This window comes from Theropithecus gelada, chromosome 11, assembly GCF_003255815.1.
Source record: "Theropithecus gelada isolate Dixy chromosome 11, Tgel_1.0, whole genome shotgun sequence".
Lineage (NCBI taxonomy): Eukaryota > Metazoa > Chordata > Mammalia > Primates > Cercopithecidae > Theropithecus > Theropithecus gelada.
In genome coordinates this window covers 66,385,534-66,407,044 of record NC_037679.1, presented here as the reverse complement: position 1 = coordinate 66,407,044, position 21,511 = coordinate 66,385,534, and the positions used below count along the sequence as shown (strand labels likewise).

Below are 21,511 nucleotides of genomic sequence, written 5' to 3'. Positions count from 1 at the left end.
GAAAGGCCCACTGTGGGGAAGGTGCAAGGAGCCCAGGACCTTGGCCCATTCTTTCTGGGCCTGTGGGATATTGACCAAGGGGTTATCTGACCTGCAGAACTGGCAAGAGTGCAGATAATCCAGAAGTTACGTCCTCCTCTCCTTTTGAGTGGACATTCCATGAACTTCCTAAACTTCAAGTAGCAGCATCTGAGGTCCAAATCAAAAGGCTCTGATAAGCTGAGTGCAGTGGCATGCCCCTGTAGTCCCAGCTACCCTGGAGGCTGAGGCAAGAGGAGGGCTTGAGCCCAGGAGTCCAAGGCTATAGAGCACTATGATTATACCCGTGAATAGCCACTGCACTCCAGCCTGGACAATAAAGAGAGACTCTGTCTCTTAAAAATTAATTAGTTAATTAATTAAAATGCTCTGGGTGGCTCTTGAGGAGCCTCATCCCCTCTGATGACTGCTGATAGGAGGGTAGGGGCCAGGGTCAGCCACAAGGCTTCATAATGGCCTTAGAGGCTACAGGGGACAGAACAACTTCATATGTCCAAGAGTTGGGGGATTATGTCCCCCAACATAACATATTCCTTAGGTTGGTTGGATTATGTCCAAGGCTGAGTCAACCTCCATGTCCTCATTAGTCTTCAGATGAGATCCCCAACCCTAGAATATTCAATCCAGGTCCTCAAGGCATTTGAGCACTAACCATGTGCCCAGAAAGAGCACTGGGTGGAATCAAATATTTGCCCAGACTGCCGCTTATTTGGTAACCTAGGGCAAGACACTTCACCTCCCACACCCTCAGCTTCCTCTTGTGTGAATTAGGATACAAACACCTACCCACTCTACAACACAGGGCTGTTGTGAATTTTAATAGAAGTAACTAACAGGACTCTGTAAATTATGGAAGTCTAAAGAATTAAAAATAATAAGGTGTTGTTGGGCTCAAAATTATAGTCAGTATAGCCTGATCAATATTAAACATATCCTCCTGTCTTCCTGTTGCCCGTTTTCAGTTACATTCAACTGGCAGGTAAGTTTGGTCCCTGGGAAAGTGGGAAGAAGATAAAGATTTGAGTTAGTCAGGAGGAACATTAGGTTAAACTGGCTCAGATAAAGTATTTGAATTAATTAGTATCACACTGTCTGGGAAAAAAAAAATGGTTCTGGTCTTTCCAATAACAAAACCAGGTTAGAAACTGACAGTGGCACATCCCTTTCCCATTACACCAGTGCCTGTCACTCCTAGGCACTGAACTATTTCCTGAATGAAGAATTAAAAGAGAGGAGAGAGAACAGCAAGACCACAAACAGCGACTCATAAGAGGATAGACAAGTGGTTGCTTTATCTTTACAAATTTATATTGCCAATTTGATTAAATCAACAATTATTCATCTAATGGTTTTTGCCCCCATGGAATTGACCAGCTGCCTTACCACCATCTAGTCACAGTTTTGGTGTCATCAGAGCATTGAAGGAACTTTCAATGTGTCACACTGTGCCCACCATATGTGGCCAACACAGTCAATGGGAGGGTCTGGTGATGATGAGCCAGGTGGCTGGGTGGGAACCTCAGCCCCTATATCCCTACTGCATGGCCTTGAGTATCTCTTAGCCTCTCTGAGTCAGTTCCTCAGTTGTGTGGTGGAACTAGTAACACAGACATCATCGGTGGTGATGGAGCAATTGAATGAGATACTATTGTGAACATGTTCAGCAGAATCTGGTACATGGGAACCAGCCACATTAATAAGTGGGAAGTGGTGTGAATCACAACTAAAGAAAGAGAACAAAGCCTTGTTTCCTTTTCCCTGGGGCAGCATGGCATCGTGGAGGCACCAACCTGGGAATTCAGAGGGCTGAGATCCCGATCCAGCTGAGAAGGAAGGACTTTCCACCTTTAAAACAGGACTTCTATCACCCACTAGACTCACTCGCCTGCCGGCAGCTGTGCAACCCCATACAAGTCTATTAATCCCCCTGGTTCTCAGGTGTCTAGCTTGCAAAATCCATCTGATATCCAGACTGAAGACAGCGGGGCTGCGCCCGGAGATTTGTGAAGCTTCTCTCAGCAATAAGATCCAAAAGTCTACGCAGACACAGCTTTCAACTTTGGATTAGAACGAGGTGCCATCTCATGGGCAGAAACTGGGTACAAAGGGATAATGGGCAATCATTTCCTTTCTGTTCTTCAAAGAGAAGCAAGCTTTGAAAAGGAGCGTTGTTCAAGGCTGAGAATTCAGAAATATGCAGGAAGACTCCCAGTCAGTTAACCAATGGTTAGCAACAAGCTCTGGATTTGCCTGTTAGTGAAGCTCCATTAATTCACAGTTCACTTCACAGGCTGCAAATATTTATTCAGGATGTACTATACTCTGGCAGTCTTCTAGGTGTTGGGGGGATAGCAATGAATAAAAGAGACAAATATCTGTGCTCGCATGGAGTTTACATTCTATGGTGTCATCCGTTCATTGAACAAGTATGTTGAAGTGCCTACTATGTGCCAGATGCTGTGCTAGAGACACAAGATGATCTGTAAAGACTGATAGGTTAGTGGGCCATTCAGTACAATCTGATGAGTGTTACAATAGAGGTTTTCTATGACTAGGGAATGACAGTCTCAACAATAACAGCCAACATGTATCAAGCACTCACTGCCACATATTAAGTGCTTATAGACATCACGTCATTCTGTTTCATCCCCAAACACTCCTATGAGGTGACCATGCTTACAAGGGAGCAAACTGAGGCTCAGAGAGAACTGGACCAAGGTGGCTCAGCTAGTAAGGGATGACACTGGGATTTGCAGCCAGACTGTCTTCGGACCCTTGATGTAACTACCATGTGATCCCTCCCCTTAAAATCAACCAGATTAGAAGATTTAGTGGGTAAGAAACTTACACTGTACAAGTCACAATATCCCAAAGTCATCATTTGCTCACATCAGGGTTTGGGAATGCAGGACTGATCCTTTCTGTTTTCAACCTCAGACCTTTGACAGCCGTCAGGTGGATATGCCAACTTTGACAAATGAGAACAAGCACTTTGGCATGGGAAGTTGGGAAGTGTCTGGTTGGATAGGCTATTTTTGGTTCAGAGATGGCTTTGATGACTTCTACCTCTGCTCCCGCCAATCAGCAATGCCACCTGGGAGGTGAGGATGCAGCAATGAAGGAGGAACACAAAAGAGCTTTGCATTGGGCGGGGCTGGGGGGTAGGAGCAGAATTGCAAATAATTGCCGGGGGCGTGAGGAGGAAGGGAGTCATCTTCAACTGTGAAGCATCCAATTGTTGGACCCTGAATTCTGCCAGTTCAGTTTATTTCCAATATTGGTTCTCCTCATGCCCTGTCTTCTCTCTTCCATCCCTATTGGGTCCTGGAGCTGCAAAGATTCCAAGCACAGTACTCCTCTTTCCCTCTCCTCTTGGCCCTACCTCACTCGCCTAGCCTCATTCAGCTGCTTCTCTGAGCCTCAGCAGGACACAATTTCTAAGCTTGTCTCATTGGCCAAAGCCAAAGCACACATCCACTGTGGGATTCCCAGTTCCATGGGTAGTCAGAGCCTCCCAGGAAGCCAGAGCAGGAAGGACTTGCTCATTACCCCGGCTAGTGCTCTTCAAACTCTACATCTTATTCAAAATCCCAGTATATATAAAACAGATACAAGAGGAACAACTGCTGATGTGTGTGTACAGGGTGGAAGTGAGAAGCCTCCCTGCCTTACTCCATGAGAACCCAGATCAAAATCACTGATTTGGCCTAATCCCCCTGGTTGATGGTTTATAGATGATATACTGAGGGCATTTCCCCTCTATCCCCTTAGGAAAACATCACAAATATCCTCAGAATCATTATGGTTAGTGTGATTCTCAATAAGTACATCTATGCTGCTGCTTTTTTCTTTCTCTCTCTTCTCTCTCTTCTGTCTGTCTCTCTCTCTCTCTCTCTCTCTCTCTCTCTCTCTCTCAACAAGGTCTTGCTCTGTCACCCAGGCTGGAGTGTAGTGGCATGATCATAGCTCACTGCAGCCTCAAACTCCTGGGTTTCAATGATCCTCCCACCTCCCGAGTAGGTGGGGCTACAGGTGCATGCCACCACTCTCAGCTGACTCTTTACATTTTGTATAGAGATGGGGTCTTGCTATATTGTCCAGGTTGTCTCGAACTCCTGGCCTCAAGCAATCCTCCCACGTTGGCCCCCAAAGCACTGGGATGAGAGGCATAGGTCACTGCACCTGGACTCAATGCTGCTTCTTCATGGGGCCTGAAACAATCCCCAAGGGTTGCAGACAGAAATACTCACAGAGTTTGGGGGTACAGTGGGAGTAACTACCTCAAATACCACCTGATTCAGGGGACCACTTCCTCCTTGGGGGCACACTATCTTCTGTTCTAGGACATTCCCAGTTCTCCTCCTCACTTGGCTGCTCCTTCTCAGCCTCCTCTGCTGGTTCCTCCTCTTCTGTCTGGCCCAAGGAAGGGCTCTGTCTTTGGTTGTCTTGTCCTTTCTATACTCACTCCCTCTGTGACCTTGCCCACCTCATGGTTTGAAATACCATCCACATGCTCTCAACTCCCAAATGTATATCTCCAAACCATCCTCTCTCCTGAATTCGAGATACTCCTGAGTGAGTATCCAATAGCCTGGTTAACATCTCCTCCTGGACACCTAAAAGACAACTCGAACTTTGCATGTCCCAAGCTGGGGTCCTGATCTTCCTGCCATCTCCAAACCTGCTCTTTCCACGGTCTTTCCCATCTCAGTTTAAGGCAACTCCATCCTCCTCATTGTTCAAACCAAAAACCCTTCAGAGTCTTGCTTGATCCCCCTCGTTCCCTCACACCCCACACCCAATGTATCAACATGAGCTTGTTAACTCCACCTTTTAGTTACAGCCAGAAGCTTCTTCCTAGCCCACCTCCACTGCTACCACCCTGGCTAGGCCACCCTCCTCTCCTGCCCGGGTTATCGGAAGAGCCTCCACATACTCATCTCCCCTGCCTGCACTCTTGTTCCTCTGGAGTCCATCTTCAACCAGATCTGCCAATCCTTATTCAAAACCCTGCCATGGCTTCCCAGCTCACTAAGAATAAAAGTCAAAGTCTGTGATGACCTATGTGGCCCTACCTAACTTGGCTTATGATGACCCTGTGCTTTCACCTCTCATTCCTCTTGGCTCACTCATGCTTCTCCACCACAATGGGTTCTTAGCTATTCCTGCCTCAGTGCCTTTACACTGGCTGTTCCCTCTGCCTGAAACAGTTTTCTCCCAGATACCAACATGATCAATTCCCTCACCTCCTTCATCTTTCTACACCAATGTCATCTTTGGAGTGAGGCCACCCTGACCATGCTATCATTGCAACCATCCCCTACTCTCCCGATTCCCCCTACTCTGATTTAATTTTTCCATGGCAGGTGTCACCTTCTAACACTTTTACTTATACAGTGTGTTTATTATCTAGTAGGGTCTCCCCAACTAGAATGTAAGTTCTGTAAAGGCAATGACTTTTTTCTATGGACTGATGGATGCTAAGTATCTAGAGCCATACCTGGTATATGGTAGCCTCTCCATAATTATCTATTGAATAAATGATTGAATGAATGGTTATTTTACAGTTTACAGAGCACTTTTATATCTGAGGACTCCTTTGATCCTCAAAACAATTCTGGGAACCTGGTATATTTCTTATCTCCATTTTTCTGATGAGGAAACAAGTCCAAAGAGGTTAAGTCACTTGCCTGAGATCAACACAGCTTATCTAGAGTAGGCCTCATGTCCTCTTCTGGCACTAAACCCTCAAGCGCTGTCTCATCTGACCATACCGATGAAATCTCTCCAAAGCCCAGGTCTCATCCAGCTCTCTCCTGCCTCCCTAAACTTGCACCCCAGCTTGCTGATGACTCTATATTTGCAGGTGCAATGTGTGGTCTGCTTATTTTGTCTCAGAGGAGCATATGAACTCACTCTGCTTCTCTACAGACCATCTGACTTAGACATACACTTCCAGGGCACCTTCTGACCCTAAGACCCTCCTCCAGAACATAGGAGGAAGCGTCATATGCTGCCCCAACCCCTGCCTTCTGTTTATACACAAAGGACAACAAGTGGACATACCATAAGGAATGAGCGAGGGGGTGAAGGCAGCAGGGACGGGTGGGAGAGACCCTTCGCAGATCAGGAAGCAGCTCCCCTTGTTCTTCCTTAACAACCATGGGCTGAAATGTGAGGTCGCTAAATGCAACTTAATAATGGCTTCCAATCTCCTACTGAGAAATTTCTTTCTGGCCTAAGCAACAGGCACAGCTATAGCAACTGGTTTATTGCTGTCTCATCCACCATACAAAGAATTGTGAGTCGGCTCATGATTGCTCCTTTTGCACAGGCTTCTGGGAAGCTCAGCAGTGGCAAATCTGTAGCCCAACCCTAGCAAGGCCAGTAGGAGAACAGGGCCTTGCCACGGGTCACAACATTGTATGGCATGGCCTGGGGAGACTCACACCTTTTCCCCTCCTCCCTTCACGTGTGCTCAGGCCTTGAGGCAGGATGGCCTAGGTTCAACCCCGAACTCTGCTGCTACTATCCACGCAGTCTCAAGCCGACTGCCTCACTTCTCTGCCCCTGACAGGGGTGATATTACTCACCCCAGGTGTCTGGGTAATTTCTCCTCAGTCATCTTCCATGATTTCTGAGTCAGATCTCTCTTACATCCCATATTTCCTTCTCAAGGCATGGTGGTTAGGAACAGGGACCAAGAAACAGGGACGGAGTCCCCACCCTGCATCTTACTAACTGTAGGACTTTGAGCAAGTCTCTCCATCTCTCCCAGGTGTCCTCATCTGTGAAACAGAGATGATAACTGTGCCTGTCTCATAGAGCAGCTAATGCTCTCCATTACTTAAAATGGTGCAAGGAGTGTGGCAAATGCTCAGAACGTGTCAGCTTTTACCAAGATGATGAGCTGGGCTTCCTGGTTTTCCAAAGCATCGCCTCATTAGACACTTCCAACCCTATCAACACCAGAACCTGGTGTGATCATTATTTCCAACTCCCATGTGAGGGCAATGAGGCTCAGAGAGGTCAGGAGCGTGAGGTCACACAGCACGAGCCCACCTTCCTGGGCCTGAGCCAAGCCAGGCCTTCCCATGCACTGTGGGGCTCAGGCAAATTCCTACCCCAGCACAGGCTCCCGGCTGCCCCTCAAGGCTCCACATTATGGGGCCATCAGAGGCTGTGAAGGTGCCAGCTCACTCTTGGTCTGTTTCCTTGATCCATAGCTCTCATGCTTGGAGAGAGAAAACTTAGAGCAGCAGCCGAATCAGCAAGAGCAGCCAGCGGATCCAGGTGGGGAGAGGGGGGGAAGGGGGCGGGGACGGGGGGGAGGGGGGGAGGCCCCTGCCCTCCATCCACCATGGCTGCCGCAGCAAGCTGAACAAGAGGCCTATCATCTGGCCCCAACAGTAGCAGCTGCAGAATGGCAGGAGCAGGAGGAGGGTGGGGAGGGCTTCCAAAGGGAAGGAGATTGAGCAGAATCAGAGGCGCTGACATGGGGATGAGATTCCCTGCTCTCTGCCCTCTGCCTGCCCTGGTGGTGCAGACTTCCGGGTGGGAAGGAGGAGCTCCAATCACCTGTGCACAGATCACACCCTTACCACCCCATCCCTGCAGGCTTCCCCACCGCCTGTGTCACCACCAGCACCAGGTGGAGGAGGCTGACAAGGAGCCTTCCACCTCTGAATGCCTGGTGTCCCCGGTCCCCCCCCCCGGAAGCACAAGGGAGGGGCAGCTCCCCTCGCAGGCACTGCCCTGGACCTCACCCCGCAGTCTAAGGAGGCTTTGTCCCCATCAAATACTCCTGGCCCTGTGAATCTCTCCCGCTGAGCAACTGTCATGGGTGCAGTTTGACATCTGTGTGACTATCTGTGAACAAACTAAACCCGCCTCAAGCCCGCAAGCTCCATGAGGGCAGGAAGCACCTATGGCTTTGCTCACGCGAGTGAGCCCAGCCCCTAAACGTCAAAGTCAGTATAGAGAAGACTGAAAGGGGCTGAGGAAGGAGGCGGAGAGAGAAAAAGGCTGTGCCACCTCCCCAGTACTTGAAATGCTCAAAGCATCCAGAGAAAGAAAAGAGGTAATTTAAGTCTGGCGTGCTTCTTGGGCACATCATGACTCCCTGGGTGGTACCCTGAGCTGGGATTAGGAAGGAACAATGACACATACCACCCAAAGAAAATCAGTTAATCCATGCAGCCTCAACCTCAGAGGCAGGCACTGTAAGATTTCACTTACCCCTCCTCAAAGCTGCCTCTCTGATTTGCTTTTAGATATGAATGCACAGGGGAACTGTTAATTTGATTCTGCATTTAGCACACCTGATCTTCACAGTAATTGCTTTCATTGGTTCAGCCACGATCTAATGGGGACCTCCACATGCTTCTAGACTAGCATTTATTTTACTGTGAGATGTATAGTAAAACCAGAGATATTACAGCCGGATCGTAAACTAATCTCCAAACTGCTATCGATGATGCAGGCTCTCATCCCACTGTGCTTCCCATGGGTGATCTGGTTTACAGGAGCTGATACATCACTGCAGATGGGAGATGGGCTCTGAAAATCCAGAAACCTGGTATACCGGTTCCAGCTCTGCTGTGTGATCTTGGACAAGACAGTATCCCACTCTGCGCCTCAGTTTCCACATCTGTAAAATGTGAGAGTTAAACCAGATGCTCCCTTGGAATGAGGCATGGTATGGTGAGAGGAAGGTCGAATTTGAAGTCCCTCAGACTTAAATTCTATGTTTTTAAATTGAGTTCTTTACTTATTGTCTTAGCAACTTTGGGCAAGTGACTTTATGTATCACAGTCTCAGATTCTTCTTGGGTAAGATGGGGACGATGACAATACCTAACCAGCCTTTCCACATTCACCCTTCCAGTGTGCTCTCTGAACTACTGCCAACATGATCTTTTTAGAACACAAATCTGATCACTGTATCTCCCTCCTTAAAAGCTTTCAAGGGCTCTCCAGTGCCCTCTGTAAAAGCCTGCTTAATCTGGCAGATGCTTAGTCTAACCTCTACCAGACTCCCCTCCCTACCCACTCCCATTCCAGCTGCACTGGCCATTCTACCTTCCCCCCATGCTCTCCTCTGCCACAGGCCCTTTGCACATGCAGTTCGCATTCACCAAGTATTCTTCCTACCTTTTCCATCAACTTGGCCATGCTTCAGCCTCATTCCAGCCTCACTCAAGCCTCATTTCCCCATTTCCTTAGTGAAGCCTTACTCCCAGCCACATCAAGAGCCGTAGTAAAGACTCTAATAGCCTGTATGTCTCTCCTTTGTTGCACATGTCACCAGTTGTAAATTTACATCTGCAAATTCTTTGATGAATAAATTAAACCCAGCACAGGCCCACAAGCTCCATGAGCACAGTTAAATGTTGCTCAACATTTAACACAGTGCCTATAGAAAGTCATAATGAATATAATGAAACCCCACAATGGCCAATATGTATGAAGCAATTTCTGCATGTCAGGCACTTCCCAACAGCCTTCAGAATTAGGTTTCACTATTACTCTCATGTAACAAAGGGAAAAAGTGAGTCACAGAGAGGTTAGGTAACTTGCCTGACATCACACAGCTAATAAGTGGTCAAAGTCCAGAAGTCTGGTTACTGACAAACTATAGAAAGCTTTTCAGTCACTCAGTAAATGAGGCAGCGACCGGGGGCAGTTCTTTAAGCAAGGAGGCTGGCACCTGCTTAAGCACTTAATAATAATGACGATGATTGTTAACAGATATTGAGTACTTACGATGTGTCCAATATTATTCTAAGGACTTTTATATGAATTAACTCATTTTATCCTCTCGATGACATTTTCTTTATGAGGGAGTGCTACCACTATGAAGCAGACAAGAAAATTGAGGCTGGGAAAGATGAACTGACTTGCCCAAGATCACCTGGCTTGTAGGCAATAGAGCCAGAATTTGAACCCTGGTCCACCTAACTCCAGAGTCTAGCAAAAACCCAGCTCTGTGATTCTCAGGGAGGACGAGGCTCAGTCTCCTCTGCAGTAAAAATGGAATCAATTCTCCCCTATGCCACAGTTTTCTGAATTCAGTTCTACCTGTGAGAGGGCCTGTGCTTCTTATGGCACTGAGCCCACCCAGCTAGGCAGGGTATGGAGGGAGCTGTCCCTGGAGATGATAAAGCCAGCTATTTCCCCAGGGCCTCAGCTGAGGAGGCTATGCTGTGATCTGATGGACAGCTGGGAAGTGACTCATGGGGCAGCCAGGGAGAGGGGAAGCCGGCGGGGACTAAAAAAAGAGCTGCGACCACATATTATGCACAAGGACAATCATCACCCGTAACCACCACCACCAAGGCAAGCCCCGCCCTCTACCCCACACGCCCCTCAGGCTGCACTGGAGTCCTTCTGGGATCCTCCTGGAGGCCCCTGTGATCCGGATTTCACCACCGGGCTGTGGCAGTTCAGAGCACAGGCTCTTGAGCCCAAATCCCAACTCAACCACTGTGTAGCCGTGGCATCCTGAACTAGTTGCTGAACTTTTCTGAGCCTCAGTTTCTTCCTCAGCACATTGAGGATAAGAAACAGTCATTTCGCAAGAAGAGTGTGGAGATTAAATAAAGTCTTGTGTGTGGAAATTCTGGCATAGTCCCTGGTTCAGCAACTGGTAGTTCTCCCTGTGGATATAACGCAGGAGATGGCAAAGGGGAAAAGACAGACACGTGATACAATTTTCCTGGAGCACCCACTCGTTCAGATTGACATTTTACCTTCACATCCATTCACTGTTAATCCACTCCACTTTCAGTATAGAATGATACTATCGATAATAATAAAGATAACAGTTATTAAGTACATATGAGATGCTACGATCAACGTTTCACATTCATTATGTCATTTTAATCCTCACAAGCATTCTATAAGGCAGACTGCCAACTGCCTAATTCAAATCTGGCTGGCCACTTGCAAGCCATGTCACCTTAAGCAAATTCATTAAACCTTCTGTTCCTCAACTTCTTAATCTGTAAAATGGGGATAATAATAGCGCCTGCTTCATAAGGTTGTTGAGATGGCTAGCTCTCTATTAAATACTTATGCCCCTCTGATACTGTAGACTTGTGGCTGTGGGTGGCTGCCCTGCCAGAGACCATAATTTCCAGCCCCCTTACATCTAGTGGAGGCCATGCGACCGAGTGCCGGTCATTGGAATGTGGAAGGAATTGACACACCCACATCCAGGACTGTATTACAATCCTCCACATTCTCTATCATCCTCAATCAGAGACGTCTCTGGGAGTTATGTGTTCAAGATGGTAGAGCTTCCATCAACTTCCACAGACAGAGCACCTCTCTCCCCTGCCATCAGGTGGACTCTACATGAATGAGAAAGCAGCTTTTATTATGTTCAGCCACTAAGATGTTAGGATTTATCTGATGCATCGTCTAGCATTACCCTAACTAATACAGAACTTAGTTCCAGAAGTGGACTGCTTAAACATGTGACATTGGCTTAGAAGTCAGGTAGCAGGTTACACTAGAGCCTGGAAAACTGGAGACCCATGTGATACAGAAGAAAAATGTCTCATTAAACTGTCATCTATGATAACTTGGCAGTCAGAGCTCACGCCTACTAAACCTGTATGCTCTATAGAAAGAGCATAAAAAATAATGGTAATAGAGTTTGCTAACAGTTCCTGGCTAAGTAAGGTACTAGGTAAAGAGAAGAACTCAGGCATAAATTAACTAGTTTGAAAGTAATTTTAGAAAGGAATAGTGGAGAGGTAAAAACAGACAACTATGTCTAAACCCCAAACAATAAAAGAAAAGAGTGAGAAGACATTTGACATTTAAGTGAAATAAGTATCATGTGAAGAATATAAGCTTCCCACCTAAGCCTGATGGCCTCAAGGTAGCTGCCATTAAATTTAGAGAGAAAGAGAGGTATGGGGAAAAGGAAGTAATAATCCGGGCTTCAGAATTAAGTCTAGGAAATAACTTTGGGTGTGGCTACTGGCATATTAGACATCATAGATCAAAGTCTTAGTAAGTTGTTGAGGGAATTGCATTGCAAAATCTATAAACCTTGACTTTAATAGTCTTTTACTGTTATAGCATTAAAACAATCCTTGGGCCCCCAGAGGTTCAAGGGAAAGAACTAGGTCACAAAAGATTTAGAGCCCCCAAGAAAGCCATACTGCCCACGACCAACTTCAGGTGTGGTCGTAGAAAATAACAAAGAAAAATCCTCCCATCAGCACAGCTGAGAGTGTGGAGAACAATGAACCAGTAAATTCCTATCAGGAGAAGAGTCAGGACCTAATCCAGGAACTTCACCCACTGCTAGGGTATAATCCCACAATGCTTGCTTGGCAAGATTTCATCACTACTGAGGACCAGTGACTGCTGTGTACATACCGTCCATGATTATCCTTTCCAAATGGGAGTTTTGTGATGGTTATCCCACCCTGCTCAGATGTGGGATATGAATGCAGAGTGGCAGATAATAAAGTTTGTTTTGCCTCATGAGTGCCTGGACCATGGTGAGGTGCCACACTCAGCTTCATGGATAGGACTGAGCAACATCCAATGACTCTGAACTTGAAGTTGGAAGCAGGGATCAGATAAAATGTGGGTTCCTCCCTTAGGGAAAAGAGAATGTGTTTTGAGCATAGGAAGAAGGAGGCACACACATATTGGTGGTCAGAGAGCCAATGATACATCTGGTCAATGATATGTGGACACAAGCAATGTAAGTCCCTCCAGGCTTAGCCTATACCACCTTTCTTAAGCTCCTCCACACTCACTGTCTCCCTCTACCTACTGGCTGGATGAATGTCCAAGGAAGGCACTGAAGGCCACATGTAGAAAATAAAAAAGGCAAACTCTCCATTAGTCAAGCTTGGTACCTAAATGACCCTCCTGCCTCCTCCAACCCCACTCCTCTCTCAATCAGAGTTTAAGTGTATAAGAAATGAATTTCTATTGTGTTAAGCTACTGAGATTTCTGAACTGTCTTTAATAATAACTGATAAGGCCAGGCATGGTGGCTCATACCTATAATTCCAGCACTTTGGGAGGTGGAGACGAGTGGGTCACCTGAGGTCAGAAGTTTGAAACCAGCCTGGTCAGCATGGTGAAACCTTGTCTCTACTAAAAATACAAAATTAGCCAGGTGTGATGGCGCATGCCTGTAATCCCAGTTACTCAGGAGGCAGAGGCAGGAGAATCGCTTGGACCTGGGAGGCAGAGGTTGCAGTGAGCTGAGATTGCACCATTGTACTCCAGCCTGGGCAACAAAAGCAAAACTCCATCTCAATAATAATAATAATAATAATAATAGCTGATGTAACTATAATGATTATACTACATAAAGCTCTTACAATAGTGCCTGGCATATCATAAGCTATACAAGTAGAGCTGTTTATTACAATACCCATTTTACAGATAGGGAAACTGCAGCTTACAGGTGTGCCTGAGTCCAGAGTCAATTACTATTTTGTATTTACCTTTCAGTGGATAATAAGTTTGGTAATAATGAGTTTGGTGCCTGGCTCAAGGTCACAAATACTAACAGACTCAGAATTAGAGGCCTTCCTTCTAGACAAAGTTCATCAACTCTGCCCCGACCCCAGGTCTTCAGGTTAGTCCTTCATTGTTTTGTTAGTTTTATTTTATGTTTCAAGAAACACCCAACTTGCAAATGCCCCAGCACTGAACTAGCAGGTCTGCACAGAAAACCCAATCACCCTTTACTGACCCAAATTCCAAGTTTTAATTTACATCAAGCCAGTTAATTGAAAAGGTGCTCTGTGAGCACAGGCACTGCTACAGCTGGCTCTTGAGATAGCGTTTGCTCTTCCTCTTAAGAACTTGGGTTTCTTCTGTGACATTTTTGGTCCAACACAGCAACACTTTTCCACAGAACAGGATGACCAGTTTAGGGACAAGAAAACAGCTGAGCAAGCATTTTGTGCAGAGGCAATAGAAAAGCAAAAGACCCGAAAACCAACCTACCCCCAAAGCCCGTGCTGACAGGTGAGGGCTTTTGTTAATTAATGTTTATCAAATGACTGGGGATCCCTGAAATGAAAGAGACTATTCAAAATCCCCCAAGTATTATTATTTTCTCCAGCCTGAATAATCTGTTTTTTAAGGAAGCCATTATTATCGAGTGCCTACTATGTGGCAGGTGCTTTTATAAACTGTATCTGAATTAATCCTTGTAATTGCCCTTTGTGTTTGGTTTGGGTTTTCTTCCTTTTTAAAATACACCTTCTTTTGTTTTCTAATCCTCACTGTACAGATGAGAAAACTAAGTTTAGCAAAATTAAGTCACTTGCTAGAGAACGGTAGAGTGAAAATTTAGGGTTAGATCTAAGTGTAAGGCCTTTCTCCCTTCCTTTTCACACCATTCCATACCACCTCTTCCAGTCTGCCCTTCAAATTGTACATTTAAAACAAACTCTAATTCAAGAATACCTATGGCTTTTTTTTTTTTTTTTTGGTGTGTCTTTTTTTTTTTAACTGAAGCATATTTCACAATACAGTAAAATGCTCAAATACTAGGTTTACCATTAGATACCAGTCTGGCCAGCATGGTGAAAACCCGTTTGACAAATGCATATACCTCTGAACCCACATTCCAATCAACATAAGGAACTATTTCCAGAAAGTTTCCTGGTGCCCCTTCACTAAAGATAGACATCATTTAAGTTTAAAATACAGCAAATAAAATAAGCTACCTTAATGTTATTTTATTTTACTTTAATTTATTTTTATATATATATATATTTTTTTTCCTGTAGAGATGAGATCTCACTATGTTTCTTCAGCTGGTCTCAAACTCCTGGCCTCAAGCAATCTTCCTGCCTCAGCCTCCCCAAAATAAGCTACTTTCCTTTGACCAAAACAATCCTTTTGTGACCCTGGCCACGGGGCTGTGCCCATGGCATCAATCTTGAGGCAGGTGTACTGAGTTACTTGGTGTTATATTAAAAAGGGGGATCCAGTTAAAATTCTGTGCCTTGTTGGTTCCATCCACCCTGAGCATGTGGGAATGAATTAATCTGGATGTGATAGAGATGAGATACCATTGTGCCTAGATTATCACAACTCTCATCATCATTTTAGCACCTACCATGTGTCAGCACCAGATTATAATAGCCTTAGACACATAATCTCATTTAATCCTTATAATTATTACCTCTATTTTACAGCTGAGGAAACTGGAGGACAGAGAGGTTGAGTCACATACCTAAGAACAAACAACTAGAAAATGGCAGCCTTGAAATTCAAATCCTAGAGGTCCAACACCAGAGGCCATTCTCTTAACAACTGCCTTTACAGCTGAGAGGCAAATTTTAAATGCGTAAAATTGAATCAGCTGGTTATATTCATTTAACAAGCAGTAGAGAGCATCTATTATACAAAGTGCCAGGCACTGTGCTGAGTGATACGGAAGGAGACACAGAGATGAATAAGAACGGAGAAGAGGTTGTGTCAAGGAAGCCCTCACAAGGAAGCCGGGAAGACCAACTCATTCTTGAAGCCAAGTCTTCAAGGATGAGTAGGAACTGGCCAGCTCTAAAGGAGTTTAAGGCACAATGACTAGCACATACAAAGGCACAGTGAAGTACTTCTGCCCACTCCTTATTTAGCTCAATCAAGTCAAATTTTTAAAACTCCACAGTGGGGTCCCTTAGCTGTTGCCCCGGCTCTTCAAAACAGCTGAAAATCAACACAAAACTCCAGTTCTGAAAAGTTTTTACATAACTGCAAAGTTCATGCCCACAGCAAGCCCATGGATGTGATTTTTGAGAGCCCCTAGGCCTTCTTTCACTTTAGAGCCAACTATATTTTGTTTTCTGAATCCAGTCCCACATGACTAGTTTCACAATTCCTTAGCCTGGGCAGTTTAGCAGCAGCAAATTAGAAAGGTGGACAGGTACAGAAACAGCAGTAAGAAGGGGCAACCAAGGAAGAAGAACTTGGAGCCAGTGCCAGCCTGCAGTCCCAGCTACTCGGCTGAGGTGGAAGGATTGCTTGAGCTCAGGAGTTCAAAGACAGCCTGGGCAACATAGCGAGACCCCTTCTTTAGAACAACAATAACAACAAAGTAGAAAAACTTGCAAAGATGATTCAAGAAACTCAAAAAGCAATAGTTTTTTCAGGACATCATTGTATAATGCAGTACAATAGCTTGCTCAACTCAAACAGGTATCTAATAAGCTCCAACTGTGGACTAGGGCCTCTTTTTTTTTTTTTTTTTTTTTTTTAAAGGGTTTTTCCTTTTTTCCCCGGGTTGAGTGCAATGGCATGATCTCGGCTCACTGCAAGCTCTGCCTTCCTGGTTCACGCCATTCTCCTGCCTCAGCCTCCCGAGTAGCTGGGACTACAGGCACCTGCCACCACGCCCAGCTAATTTTTTGTATTTTTAGTAGAGACGGGGTTTCACCGTGTTAACCAGGATGGTCTCGATCTCCAGACCTCGTAATCCGCCCGCCTCGGCCTCCCAAAGTGCTGGGATTACAGGCGTGAGCCACCATACCCGGCCTACTAGGGCCTCTCTTAGGCTTAGCAGGAGATATAAAAACATGCAAAATCCAGTTCTGCCCAGTTCCATTTGAGAGGAACAAAAAGTATACAATTCAGGAATTGTATGACAGGAAGGGTCTCTGTTCACCTGTGTAGGTAATAAAGGGCAGGTGGGATGTCTGAAGGCAGGGAACTCATCTGTCACTAAAGAGTCATATAGACAGGGATTATGAGTACGGACTCTGGAGCCAGGCTATCTGCATTTAAATAAGCAAGATACTTAAATTCCCTGTGCCTCAGTTTCTTCCTGTAAATAACGGGGATAATGGCGTACCTTTTCAAGAGGTACTGAGGATCAAATGGGTCAATATACAGAGCCCTGTTGGATACATGTTAGCTGTTACTACCTCTCACCCGGCGCTTGCTCAGACCCTAGCATTTAGCAACTGCAGTAAGTACCGACGAACAAATGAATTCACAAATGAATAAATAAATGATACTGCCAAATTAAAGGAGGGAAAATCTATTATGTAAGGTATGTTGTCCTTAACAAGGCTTGCAGATCAGAAAGACTCCATACAAAATAGTTTAAGAAATAGGTTTGATGTTTAATGTATGATTCCGATACCTAAGGAATTAATCACTCATTCTTTAACTCTTCTGCATAAATGACCTGCCATTTTAAACAAGCCCAAAGAAAAGACATGAAGAGATCACAATGAACTTACAGTGTATCTCATACCCAGAGGAGGCTGAAGGGGCCCTGAAACCCAAGAGTTAAGCACTGTGGTGTGGGAGAGGTTGTGATGGCAGCAAACCCCAACCGTCATTCACTCACCCTGCCCAAAACCAACTCTGTGGTCTTCTCCTTCCTTAAATTATACTTCCTCCAAAAAGGGTAAACACAAAAACTGTTTTTAAAAGTTGTTAAGGTTCATAAAAGTAAAACCGATTTGAAAAAATATAGAAGCTACTAACACAGAGCTACAAGAGGACCTGGGGGTGTATTACATATCTAGCCCCCTATTTTACAGAGGAGGCAACTGAGGCCCAAAGATGTAAAGTGACTTGCCCAAACTCACAACTTCAGGATAATGGCAAAGACAGAGGTAGGGCAGGCTGCCCAGATTTCCACACTAGAGCCTCCCAAAGGAAATAATGAGGGAGAAAAAAGAAGAGGTTCCAGGCCCAGAAGGTGGGTAAGGAGTTGGGAGTCGGGGGCAGCAAAGAGTAAGATGATTGTCATGGGAGCCACTAGGAAGGAAATTAAGCCCCTCTGTGCATTTTGGTGGGGGTAGGGTTTCAAACAAAGAGCAATCCAGTCCAAAGCTCCCAGGTTTTGCAGGTGAATCCCCGCATTCTCAAGAAGCACATACAAAGCCCAATGGCTTCTCCCCAGATGTTTCCATCTTAGTCGAGATTTCAAGGTGTGTGTGTGTATGTGTGTGTGTATGTGTGTGTGTGTGTGTGTGGCCTCGAAGATATCCTCTCTTTGAGGGTTGTGCCCTGGCTGGCAGCAGACGGGGAAGGGCTCTGGCAAAGAGATCCCGAAGAGTCTCAGAGATCAGCGCGGATTCCCCTCCCCAACACACACAAACACACACCCGCTTTGCTCCTTCCTTCCCCTCCCCCACTGATGATCAAATCCAGGTGAAGGGACCGAGGGCTGCAGGGTCGGTTTCCAAAGGCTTCCGCTGGAGCCGGGCGCTCAGCGCGCCCGCTCGTTCCTGCGCACACTCACAAGCACTTACACACGCACAGACGCGCGCGCACTCAGACTCTCACACGCACATGCACACCCTTGGCACCGCCCACCGCAGTGCTCCTCCAGCCCCCAGGAAACAGACAGGCAGCAACATGAATGAAATCTGCCCAGAAAGACTGCATTTCAGCTCCAACCACGCAACCTCTGGCCAAACCGCCGAATATGTAACAAAGTTTTATTTCGCCTTTAGAGTCTCCAGTTACGCTTCTACCATTTCCTGTGGAAAAATGAAGCTTTGAAGTGTCTAGCTCCGGCTTTCGCAGACGGGCAGCACCGCCAGCGCGAGCTCTCGAAAACAAGCGCCCCGGCCCCACCCCCTTCAAGGACAGAACTGCGGGTTCAAACCCACCCAGGACAGGCCTTCAAAACAGTGGGGCATGAAGAGAGGATGATAGAACCTACTGGAAACGATGCCCTAAACTGACAACCCCCTCTAGAACTGCCCCCGCCAGCTCCATCCTGCCCAGATCCCCAGAGGCGCTCCTTCAGCCAAGTGGTGAGAGCTGCAGCTCCCTGCCAGAGGGAATGGAGAGGCCAAGAGCTGGGAGGCTGGAATTGGGGGCTTTGTCCATCCCGCAGCCCCCACCAGCTGTGTGCTCTAGCCCTCAAAAACTGCTCTGGAAAAACTTGGCACCGAAAGTCTTCCCGCACCCCAGTCTCACCACACACACCTCTACGACTGTCTAGGCCGAGCAAGCTCTCAACCATTCAGCCGGTACAGCCGTCAGGCCCCTCCTTCCCCTGTGTACTGAGTGCCCCCCGAGGGCGTGGGGGAAGTGGGAGCATTGGGTTGCTGAGAGCGGAACGCGCCTCCTCCCAAGTCCTAGGGAGCCAAATTCATGCGCCCAGGGAAGTGGCATCTTCAAGGTCAAAACAAACAGTGCTGGGGTGGAGTATATGTACTAAGCGCAAATGATCTCAACCCTGCTCCAAAAAATGGTGCTGGGTTTCGCTCACTGCTTGCTGGAGGCAGCTGTCGCCCGGCCCCGCACCGGGGGCGGAACCTAGCGCTCGCGGACCTGGGACAGCACCAGCGGCGTAAAATACGCGCACCCGAGTGCAGGAGGGAACAGGCAACCTCCTGTTCTGGCTACCTCCAGCCCGGCCGCCTCCTCAGCGGCTTGGGACAGCAGCGCGTGGCTGGGAAGACGCGGGAGGGGGACTCGAGGCAAACTTGCGCCAAGAGTTGGCCAGGTTGGGTGGAAGGGAGTGGCACCCGCGCAGCCACTTACCGCTGGCGTTCTTCCCGCAGATGAGGTGCTGGTAGGGCTGCAGGAGACCCCAGATCTCCGAGTCGTTGTTGACCGTGTGCTCCAGGGTCTCCACGGTGAACTTGGGCGACTCGTGGAGCGCATGGTGGTGGTGATGGTGGTGGTTGGCGGCGGCTGCCGGCGGGACTGCGGCGGCCGCGGCTGCCGGCGGGGCGCAACAGCTGCTGCCCCCGCTGGCGCTGCTGGCTGCGCTGCAGGCGCCGCCGCTCGCCGCTCCTCCCCCGGGCGCCTCCCGCTCTTTATCCGCCGCAGGGGCCGCACCGGGGCCCGAGCTCGGGCCTGGGCCGGAGCCAGAGCCTGACCCAGGGCCACTGCAGCTCCGGGGCACACCGGAGGCCACGACCCGCGAGTAGATGTCCCGGAAGAGGCTCTCCATGCAGGCTGTCAGGTAGATGGCGGCGTGCTCGTGGATGCGCAGCGCCACGCGGCTGTCCACCATCCAGCGATACACGCGGCCCACGGAGAAGGTGAGGCCGCAGCGTGCCGACTTGCCGCGGCCCAGGCGGTCGCCGCCGGCGCTGCTCATGTTGTAGAGGGACAGTGCGGCCAGCGCAGCCGCCGTGCAGTGTGCGGCCAGGCCCCAGGACAGCACGATCTCCATGGCGCTCTGGATCTCGTACTTGGTGCACTTGGCGAAGCGCAGACTCAGGCGCTGCGCCTCTTTGGCGATGCGCACCAGCGCCCGGCTCACCAGCGTCGACAGCTTGGCCAGCGCGTCCTTGGGCAGGCCGCCGGGGACCGCCGGGCCTGCCCGGGGATCCCGCGAACGCAGCAGCAGCGCCTCCAGCTCCTGGAGAGTCCAGGGGACCTCGTCTAGGTCCGGCAGCAGCCGCGAGCAGTGCTGGCCGGCGCAGTCCAGCCCCTCGGAGTCTTCCACCAGGGCAGTGTTGACGGTGTCAAAGCTGTTGTGCCGGCTGTGCATGGAGTCAGCTAGAGGCGGCCAGCAGCTCCCGCCATACGGGGACGCCGGGTGCGAGTCGGAACAGCACAAAGACAAGTTGGAGGAGCGCACCGAGTCCGCCGCGCCACCATAACCCGAGTCCAGCGTCAGATCCTCCAGCGTTCTCACCACGGGCTTCTTACCTCTCCTGGCCATCGCTGCGCCACTTCATGCTGCAGCCGCCTGGGAGCCAAGGAAAAGGAGCAGCGAGTGTCGCGGGGCGCGGGGAGAGCGGAGTCCGCGCCGCCTCGGCTCACTTTTCCACCAGCCGCTGCTACCAACTGTTACTACTTTCGGCTGCCTCCCGGAACCGCCGCCGCTGGAATATACAGAGCAGACCCTGGAGTCATCTTCCAGAGTCCGGGCCGGAGCTGGGCGCACTGGGGAGCGAGCCAGGCCGGGAAGGAAGCTCTCCCTGGGGCTTGCCCCTTTCTTCCAAAATAAAAAGTGTCTAGACCGTTCCTCCCTGAGCCCCGCTGGGCGCAGAAGCCACAGGGCGCCGGCCACGGTGTTCGTGGAACTGAGACCACCCCAAATGCCGCCGCCGCCGCCGCAGCTCTGCGGGCAGCTGGCTCCCAGCTCCCGGCTCCCGGCTCCTGGCCCTGGTTCGCTCGGCGCCAGCCTGCCCTGCACCGGAGCGCAGCAGCGGCCGTGGCGGCTGCAAACCTTGCCGAACCCCAGCAAACCCCGGGCAGCTAGTGGGACGGGCGTATGCAAAGCAGGGCCGGCGGAGAGCCAGTGGAATCGGAGAATGCTAATTACCTCGCTTTTTTTTTTTTTAAATCCCTCCTCTCCATGCGGCCCCGCCCCTCACACACGCCCCCGGAGGAGACCGAGGCTGCAGGAAGTGGGGAGCAGTGGCCAGGAACTTGGGGAACCCTTGCAAGCGTAGAGACGTGGATGCCGCCCCCTGCTGCTGTCCCTGCCCTCAGTCTCCCGGAGGGTGGTGGGTTGGACCGGTGACCTCCCCACCTAGGTGTGC

At 48.6% G+C, this 21,511-nt stretch overlaps 1 protein-coding gene across 2 annotated transcripts in view; it reads right to left on the bottom strand.

Moving 5' to 3' along the window:
- The window catches only part of BTBD11 (BTB domain containing 11), a 337,775-nt gene extending 316,581 nt beyond the window's left edge, over positions 1 to 21,194 (bottom strand). For both annotated transcript variants that reach the window (XM_025401973.1, XM_025401974.1), the window contains exon 1: positions 19,551 to 21,194. In XM_025401973.1, the coding sequence (XP_025257758.1) occupies positions 19,551 to 20,685 (1,135 nt within the window). In that variant the 5' untranslated portion in view covers positions 20,686 to 21,194. The remainder of the gene's footprint in view (positions 1 to 19,550) is intronic.
- Between the last annotated feature and the right edge of the window lie 317 nt (positions 21,195 to 21,511).